The sequence below is a fragment of the Peromyscus californicus genome, unplaced genomic scaffold (genome assembly GCF_007827085.1).
Source record: "Peromyscus californicus insignis strain IS unplaced genomic scaffold, ASM782708v3 Scaffold_18__1_contigs__length_77618521, whole genome shotgun sequence".
In the NCBI taxonomy this organism is placed as follows: domain Eukaryota; kingdom Metazoa; phylum Chordata; class Mammalia; order Rodentia; family Cricetidae; genus Peromyscus; species Peromyscus californicus.
In genome coordinates, this window is record NW_026294480.1 from 67,116,186 (window position 1) to 67,126,136 (window position 9,951).

The 9,951-nt window shown below is 40.5% G+C and overlaps 1 protein-coding gene and 1 non-coding gene across 2 annotated transcripts; both read left to right on the forward strand.

The window, feature by feature from the left end:
• Positions 1 to 6,238: 6,238 nt before the first annotated feature.
• On the forward strand, positions 6,239 to 8,453 carry LOC128113286 (cytochrome c oxidase subunit 7C, mitochondrial). Its single transcript, XM_052742849.1, has 3 exons — positions 6,239 to 6,440; positions 7,254 to 7,396; positions 8,370 to 8,453. Exons 1-2 carry the CDS (start codon positions 6,366 to 6,368, stop codon positions 7,368 to 7,370), a joined length of 192 nt encoding a protein of 63 aa, XP_052598809.1. The 5' UTR covers positions 6,239 to 6,365; the 3' UTR covers positions 7,371 to 7,396; positions 8,370 to 8,453.
• LOC128113890 (small nucleolar RNA Z39) lies at positions 8,220 to 8,281 on the forward strand. Its single transcript, XR_008219696.1, has one exon. It is a non-coding gene; the product is annotated as a small nucleolar RNA Z39 (small nucleolar RNA).
• Positions 8,454 to 9,951: the final 1,498 nt, after the last annotated feature.

Genomic DNA, 9,951 nt, shown 5'->3' on the forward strand with positions numbered 1-9,951 from the left:
TGGCACTTAGACACCCAAACAGATACAAACAATAGCACACACATACAGATAAGCACGCGTGCACATGTGGGCACACACACAGGAAAAGTAAAGAAAGAAGAAGAAAGAAAGAAAAAAATGAAAAGAATAGCATTTTTTATCAAGTGTTTTGAAATAATTGTCATGAAGGTACTCGAAGGGCTATAGTGGCCATTAACAAAAAGGTCAGGAATTGTTCCAACATTACGTGATCTCAGCCACTTTTAATCCCACTCCAATTCTCCTTAACTCACTGAGAGCATCAGAAAGCTGGGACATGCATTTCTGAGCAGGTCTAGTGCTCTCCAATGTCAAAGCTGCTGTAAGACAGGCGAACATCAGGGCTTTGTGTTCCATTGTTGGCAGAGCCAGATTCTCAAGAGCTGGAGAGTCATCACAGCAATACAATGGAAAGAGACAGGCATTAGGTTAGGATAAACATTTTAAATGATACAGCCAAGCTGCCATCCAGACTTATGATGAGGAAGACGTTCTAGTGGAAGCTTGTAAAAATGTTAATTTTTTTAAATAAAGCAGCTGTTAGACCTAAGTTATTAATTTATTGACTTCTAACCATCTCACTTAATCTTAATAGCTTGCAAGAATAACCATATCATTATGGATAATAAATTTATACCTAAACATTTTGGGAAAGGCTCTACTGGGAATCTCTACACAGTCAGGTAGTGATATCAAGCTGATGGTGGGACTGGACTCTGGGGACAAGATGATTTCATTCACATGCTTATTCCTTGGATACCCTCCCCTTTTGCGGAATCTAGGGAATGTGCTGGGAGGCCTTTGAGTAGAGGAAACTTCTTTCCTGAGAGCTCATTGTTCCTAGAAACAAGAAAGGCAGCTCTAAATATTGTCACATTTGGGCAAGACACTGGCACATTCCAGTTTCTGCCACACTCTCGTAGGGAATGGGGTCCCAGGAAGGCTATTGCCCAACTCTCATGAAAATAATTAGTTTAATTATACTTAATGTGCTACAGTTCTGAAGGTGTGTTCTACAGCCTTTGGCTTGTGTGACTCACAGAGAAAACTCTATTAATGTGAATTGGAATTGATGATAGATCAAATCTGCAGGTAGCATTATTTATAATATTAAAAAGTAGAATTCAGAGTAAGAACATGCTCTCTGTTTATAGGCTGGAGATTATAGGCCCTAGGAATTGGGGGGGGGGGGGTACTATTTATTTTGCTAAATGGTATAGTTGTTAAACTGCCTTCTAAATACTTGTGTTTATACCAATGGATGTGTGCTGCTGTCAGCCTTGATAAAATAAGCTTCTTCCTATGGTAGGCAGTAAGTAGTCAATGCAGATGTTCAAGTACTCGAAGCACAGAGAATAAGTTCAGGCTAAACGGAACATCTATACCAACCTCTCCCCCAAGCCTCAGGGAACACCAAGGAAGAAGGGGTGGAAAGAATATAAGAACGAAGGATGGAAAGGAGTGCTTTGAAATGCTATCTTCTGAACATAACATGTCCATTGCACTCCCATTTTCACAGTAAATATGGTTACTTGTACAGGACCTGAAAAAGATTAAACTAGTCAAAATTATAGCATGGGGGTGGGGGTTTGCTCACAGAGCAATTGGCAGTTGCTGGCTCCTGGGGGAAGAAGAGTCAATTTGCCTTGAGTGTGTGGCCACTGGTAGGTTTTCCCTACTTAAGTAAAGGGCTATAAACCTATTTATCATGTCCCTAATGGCAACACTAAATGTGCTTGGTGGGATAATTTAAACAAAGACTATATGAAGTTGGGAGGGGAACATGTTGGAGGAACTACAAAGGGAGTTGTATGAAGGATATAGTGAATAGATATTATCAAAACACATCATATAAATGTATAGAATGCTCACAGAATAAATAAAAATATTATTACAAATCTTTCAATGTGAAAAGGCATAGAGTGAGATGCTGTGGAACAATCCTTCTGTACACTGTAAATATACATTACTCTCATTGGTTAATAAATAACTGACTGCCTAGTAGCCAAGCAGGAAGTATAAAAATGACAGTCAATTGAGAATGCTGGGAGGAAGAAGGGTGGGGTCAGAAGAGTCACCAGGAGATGCAGAGAGAGCAAGACATGCTTGAACAGGTATAGCCATGAGCCATGTGGCAGCACATAGATTAATAAAAATGGATTAGTTTAAGTTATAACAGCTAATTACTAATAAGCCTGAGCTATCAGCCGAGCATTTATAACTAATTATAAGACTCTGAGTGGTTATTTGAAAGTGGCTGCTGAGACAGGAAAACTCCATCTACAATGACACTCTTAAAGCTTGAAGAGGGGTCTGAAGAGAGGAGTACTTACTGCTCTTTCAGAAGTCAAGTTTCAGGGGATTCAACACCTTCTTCCAAACTCCATGAGGAACAGACAACATACATGGTGCACATACATACACATAGGCAAACACTCACACATAAAATAAAAATAAATAATTTTTTAAGTTGAAAAATATAGGTCTTGGTAGCTCACAAATGTAGTCTGAACATACGAATAGCTAAGTTTAAAGAATTTCTTGAGTTCAAAGCCAGTCTGAGCTACATAGTAAGTTTAAAACTGGCATGGACTACATAACAAGACACTGTCTCAAAAAATATTTTTAAAAGTTAAGGTCATATGCCTTTTGTATGAGGAGGATAACAATTGTAGTGGCTGCCTACTGTTACTATTTGTAGAAATAAAACAACAGAAACCTCTGAAGGAAAACGCATGTTTTTTCTCTTTCAAAAGCTGTAAAATAAAAAAAAAATTAAAAATCAAGCATACGTTATATACTTGGTTTTCATAAAAATCTTAGGACTCTTTTGAACTGTTTACTGTTGTAAAAGCTATCCATTTGAGGCATTATATACTCTCCAATAGATGAATAACATGGCATTTAAGTGAACGCAAGCCTTCACAATCTGATCTAATCTCATTTGCTCAGACTCCTTTATTACTAGCTTCTTCCAAATGGTCTCTGCTCACAGAGTATTAAGCATGCACCTGTAATGAATCTATTGTGTTTATTATTCACTGTAGTAACAAACATATATGCCATGAGGAACAGTGCTGCCCCACAGCTCTCAGTAATATGATAGAAAGTGCTTGAAGATTTGAACTTTGTCTTTGGGATTATATTACTATGAAGAGATAACATGACCATAGTAACTCTTATAAAGGTAAACATTTAATTGGGGTGGTTCACTTCAGTTCAGAGGTTCAATCTATTATCATCATGGTGGGACATAGTGTTGAGCAGGCAGACATGGTGCTGGAGAAGTAGCTGAAAGTCCCATAGCTTACAGGCAACAGAAAATGGTCTGAGACACTGGGCAATATCTTGAGCATATATGAGACTGCAAAGCCTGCCTCTGCAGTGACACACTTCCTCCAACAAGACCACACCTACTCCACAAGGCCACACCTCTTAATAGTAACACTCTCTTTGGGGGGTATTTCCTTTCAAACCACCACAGGCTTGTTGTTGATTAACTTGGTCATTTCAATCTTGCTCTGGAGGAAAAGGATTAAACCAAAATTAAGGTTGGAACTAGTAAAATGTAGAAACAGTTATATTAAATAGTTCTGTTTTAGATAGATAGATAGTTAGATAGATAGATAGATAGATAGATAGATAGATAGATAGATAGATAGATATAGATATAGATATGTAGATATATATATAGCAATTATATTAAACAGATGGTGTGATATTTGGCTGTTTTAAAAAACTAAAATCAGTTAAAGTTAACAAAGGTTACTTATAAAATGTCATAGAATTAGGAACATTTCAAAATAAAAGAGATTCAGAATGACTCACTTTACCAGAGGTTTATGTTATATGCATTATCAGAGAAAATGAAGTGGCATACCCCATACTGAAGCAATGAAGTTGGGTTTGGTCAGCATCTGTCACACACACATGTGCACACACATGCACACATTCCAAAAGGAATCTCTCTCTCTCTCTCTCTCTCTCTCTCTCTCTCTCTCTCTCTCTCTCTCTCTCTCTCTCTCTCTTTCTCTCTCTATCTCTCTCTCGGCAAGACAAAGGTACACTGTTACTTCTGCCATGCTCTTTGAGTGACAATACTAACAGGGAGTTCATTAGGAAAGAATAGCCTCCACTTCTTGACAGAATTTGCCGCTGTGTTTAACAGATAGATCCATAAATGTGCAGATGAGAGACAGACAGACAGACTGTGGTGATATTTTGAACAAATAAAATTTGCCTGAAGATCAGAAAACAGAATAAGCCACTAGATTAAAAATAGAGAGCAGGCAGTGGAGGCACACACCTTTAATCCTAGCACTCAGGAGGCAGAGGCACAGATCCGTCTGGATTTCTGTGAGTTCAAGGCCACACTGGGCTACATGAGATTAATCCAGTCTAAAAGAAACAGGGTGAGGCAGTGGTGACAAACACCTTTAAGTCCAGCACTAGGAAGGTTGAGACAGGAAGTTATACGGCTGGGCAGAGGAATGAATATAAGGCAGGAGGAGACAGGAACTAGGGCTCTTTCAGACCGAGGAGTTGATGAGGTAAGAGGTGATGGCTGTGGCTTGCTCCATTTCTCTGGTCTTTCAGCTTTCACCCTGGTATCTGGCTCTGGGTTTTTATTGTAAGACCATTTAGGATTCATGCAACAATAGACAGACTGACAGATGGAAAACTAGATGACAGAGTTTGACCATATGATTTGTTTATTTCCTATTACTGGTTGAGACTTAGTTGCTTGAATGAAATATTTTTACACACCCTTTAGGATATAGTTCACTATGTATAGAGGGTACTTTCAGCCAAATTTTATCATCAAATATGAAACATATTTAGACTAAACTTAATTTAACAAGAACATACAGTGCCCTTTTAAAATTTATCTTTTTTGAGATTATAATATAAATACATCATTTCTCCTTTCCTTTCTCTCCTTCCAACCCCTAATATGCATCCTGCCTTGAACTCTTCCAAACTCATGCCTTCTTTTTTCATTTTGGTATTTTCATGTGGGAGACCGACTCTGGACAGCTATGTCCTGGACTTTGTCAAGCCTTGACAAGAGGTTCCTGGTCTAATTGCAGGGTATATGACTAGATAAAAGCTTCCTGACCTAACTGCAGGAGATGTGACTAGATAAGACCTTCCTGGCCTAACTGCAGGAGATGTGATTAGGTAAACTTTCTGGAGCCTGTCAACTGCAGGGGGCCCGGGATCAAAGCGACCTCGCCCTGACCCCTCCCTTAGGAATTTTCTCTATCCCTGCTTCCCCTGCTCCGCCTCCCTGCCTGAAGCCCTGCTTATAAGCCTCAACACCCAGTCAATAAATGAGACCTTGACGCGACTCAGACTGACTTTGTCTTCCTTAATGCGCCTGGTCTCCTTTCTCTCTCGCCCCCATTGATCTTTCAGGAGGTGCCTCCTCGGGTCTCCCCAATAACCTGGCCCGCGGGACGGGCACTTTCACATATATAAGTAACATTATACAGACTGAGAAAGTTATATTTATGTATTTAGGAATACAGTGCCACCCACCCCCGTTTTTAAAAACTATCCGTGTCTAATGTCCTTGTCTAATGTTGAAGCTCCACGAAACTGTTATGTTTAGCAGGAATACACTAATTTCGAATCCAGACTAACTCCAGATGTCAGAGGGTATTTATCTCTTCCATAACCTACTCATGTTGCACAAAGGAGTTTTATCTATTCTCTGGGCGTTCTTTTATATCCTATTTCTGTGTCTTCAAGAATCCATTTCTTAGCACTTCAGTTAAGTTTTATCCATGACATCCTTTGTGCTATATGCTGTTTTTTCACTGGCTTGTGTACCCTCTGATAGGATCACACTGCCCATCTTGCAGTGTTGGTAAAGTACTGCAATGAAAAAACGTGTGAAGCACGCACAGAAAAGTTTATTTTCTTGTTCCAAACACTTGGACCCACACAGCCAAACAGCTTCAGTTATCTCAATAAATTGTTTCTTGAAACAAACCCCAAGAATCCTAAATCTGAACTCAGAAAACAGCTCAGCACCTGAATCACTGACAGTAAGGTATCCTTTGGTTCTGGGTCTCGCTCGCGCATCCCAGAGCCAAACTACATTTCCCACAATCCCTCGGAGCCGATAGGGCTCCCGGTATGAACTGAACTACAAAGCCCACAATCCTCAGAGAGCGCCGGTGGACTGCGTCTCCGGAAGTCCCCGCGGTAGTTCCGTTCCCATCTTCCCTTTCGGTCTTCGCGCTCTGTCTGGCAAGGTCGTGAAGGAAGGGGACTGTGCTGGTGCGGCCGTTTCTTCCGCCTTCCCGCTCTGCGCCCCTCGCAGAGCTCCCAGCGGCGCCATGTTGGGCCAGAGTGTGCGGAGGTTCACCACCTCCGTGGTCCGCCGCAGCCACTATGAGGAGGGCCCGGGGAAGGTGAGTGAGGCCCGGCTGCGTCGGGGAGGGGGGTGCTGGGCGCCATCCCTCTGCCTCGGGGCCGGCCTGCAGAGTGTGGAGCGGGCAGTGGCAGGTCAGGAGCTCAGGAGGCCGCAGGCCCTCAGCCCCGCTGCCCGAGGAAGCCGGGAAGCCCAGCGCTGCCTGCCCTCTGCAGAGCCGCGAGCCCCGGAGGACTCCAGGGTGCCCTGCCTTGGTTGGTTAGATTGGAGCTGGGCGCCGTCGGACGGCGAGTGAAGGTCACCGGGAACCGAAAGAAAAGGCCCGTGCCTGTGGGTTAGCCCTTTAAACCTGCAGATCGCATTAGAAGTACAACCCTCGGTGGAGGCCAGGGTTAGCCCTACGTGTAAAGAAACCGAGTTGTGGGTAGGCACAGCCCCGCCACTGTTAGGCGAGGCCTGGTTGAGGGACGAGGAAGGATGTACCGGGCAGAGCTACCTATAAAACAGCCAGACTTTGTACTGCCATGGAGACTGTCGTGTACTCGGTGGAGAATTTCTAATAACAGTGAACTAGAGTGGTGTGTTCGTTTCTAAAATAACTACTTTGCAGGGTAGTTTTTTTTTTTTCAATTATCGAAAATACAAGACTTAATCCGTTTCTTAGACTTTCCTAATCGGATGTACCGACTGGTATTCAGAAAACCTGGGTGTTTTTGTTTCGTGTTCTGTCGAATGCACCTGATTGTAAAATACACGTATGTACACGATTCGCACCCCCAACCCCCGTCCCTTTATTAGGTGAAGTCGGAGTCTTTGAAAAACCGTTTTTGAAGCTTTTTCTCTTTCCCAACAGAATTTGCCATTTTCGGTGGAAAACAAGTGGCGGTTACTAGCCATGATGACTGTGTACTTTGGATCTGGATTTGCTGCTCCTTTCTTTATTGTAAGGCACCAGCTACTTAAAAAATAAGGATATTTAATGCATCCCTTTAACAGGTAATTAGTAGTTTTCTAATTTTCCTAAAACGGTAATTTCTGTTGAGGTACCCTTTACACTTTCTATGACACAAAAATTGATGTGTGTTGATTCCTGAAGGTAAGTGTCAAGGTGTAATTGGTAGAGGCAGTTTGGCAAGCCTATAAATAAATACTGTTTTGATCAATAAAGGTCTGTTTATCAAGTACCCCTTTACACTGAATCTGAACACATTCTTCAACAAACCTGTAAGATGAGTGTTAGTAAAACCCCATTGAAGACATAAAGATAATAAGTTTACTGAGATTCTGTAGCTAGTAACATTAGCATAAAAGGCCCACACAGGGAAGAACCCCACAATTGAGTTACTAATCTGCAAAAAACAAAACTCAGAGTAGATTGAGTGAGCTTAGATTTTCTGTTGGGCTGCATTTATATCAGCAGTTCTCAACCTGTGGGTTGTGATCCCTTTTGGGGGTCAATTAGCCCTTTCAAGGAGGTCATCTGAGACCATGTTTACGTTATGATTCAGAACAGTAATAAAATTACAGTTATGACTTAGCAAGGAAAATAATTTCATGGTTGGGGGTACCACAACATGTGGAACTGTATTAAAGGGTTGCAGCGTTAGGAGGGTTGAGAACCACTGATTTGTACCTATATTGGGGTGCATATGGCTTATAAGTTGCAGGCCTGCAGAAACCTTTAGGTTCCTTTAATGTATTAGTAAATTAGCCTTCTGAGGTTGAGCAATAGTACATTAAGGAAATATGTGTCTGGTAGCTTAGAAAATTCCTTCCATATGCATAAGGGTTTATTTAGCATAATTTATGCAAAGTTTTGGTACATGTGATGAAGCAAATCAGTATGAAAAACTCATGATACTGTAAACGCTTTCTGATGTATCAAATTGCTAAAAGATATGAAACTACTTTGACTTCTGTCACGTTTAACTGGGCTTCTAATGCCATTAATTTTGTTTTTATCTTTCAGAATGAAGATTGTTTAAGAGATGTGATCTGAAAATTGGATTAAACTCTTAAACTCTTATTACTAAATAAAATTGTAAATAAACTAGTGACAAATATTTAATGCCTCTTTTCTGAAATAAGGAATGCCACAGGGATAAGCAGTAGCTTACCATTATTATTTTCACATAGGCTTGTGGTTAGTACAATTTTCACTGAAAAAAAATTTTAATGGAAAAAGTTAAGTTGACTTCAGAAAAGGAAAATGTATTTCACTAGATACAAGTTAACAGACATTTTGTAGGTATTCCTCAGACTCCAAAACCTAGGTTTTTGGTCAGACTCAGGATTTGTTTTCAGCACAAGCTTTTGTTGCTTCCGTAATGGTCACTCTGAAGCTGGGTTGGGGTGATATTCTGAAGTTTGCATCAGAGAACACCACAGAAGGAATGTGGGCTTTGCACAAAGGCATGAATGGCCCCAAATTTAGGCCACACTTGGTGTTAGCGAGAGACTCTTCCTCCCTTAAATTTCAATATAAGTATCAAAACCACTTCCTTATGAAGATCAAGAAAAAAATGTATGGGCTGGTATAAGAGATCAGGATAGTGCCTGGCATGCAGGGATGAGAACCTGAGTTGAGATTCAGAATCCACTTGAATGCCATTATGGAGATTCCTGCCTTTAACCACAGCTGGGAGAGGAGTGGTGGACAGAACAGTAGATCCCTCAAACTTGTGGGACAGCCAGCCTACCTGTATCCTTGAATCTCCAGTTCAGTTGAAGACCTATCATAAAGGTCTCCACACCTGTACTCAACCACATACAAGAATGAAAATAGAGCTTAAACATATTTCTAGGGTTTGAGTATAGAGTAATTAACTGAAATAAATGATGAAAAACTAAATGAATATATTGTTGAAGGTAGTCCTAAAACCCTTCTGTGAGAGATGAGTGTTTCAGTAACTTGCCTGAGCTAGTTTGTACTGCCAAAAGACAGTTTAGCCTTACCATGTCTAAAGGTGATATGGTGTACTTCCATATACTCTGTCCTCTTCAGAGTAATAGTCCTATATGAACCATGGTATTTAGTCACATCCCCTTAATTTCAGACTCATGCTAGCACCTTACTTCACTATTTCTGTACCACTGTCATATCTTCATTTAGTTCAGATATCATTTCTGTAGTTTGACTCCATTGAGGCCTTTCACAATCCCAAACACTACATTAAGTCTCCAACACTGACAATAGTTTTATAATTAGGCATTATTGAATTACTAATTTCTTTGCCTGTTTTCCACATAATATTTTGTCATTTTGAAATTAAAGAGACTTCTTTATTCATATATTTAATCTATAATCTAGTGAGTGGTAAATGAACTTTTTAAGAGAATTATCAGAGCCAAATGTGATATTTCTTAAAAAGGCAAACTAAGCTTGTGTGTGTTTCAATGTGCCATAAGTAAAAAAATTCCACAAAAATTGACTGAACTGGGATCTCCCCAAGTGTGAACGTATTGAAATAATTCAGATGTGAAAACGCAACAAGGTAGAATTTGTGCCAAAATATAATTCAGGGATGCATGGTTTATTCCATCTCACTTTG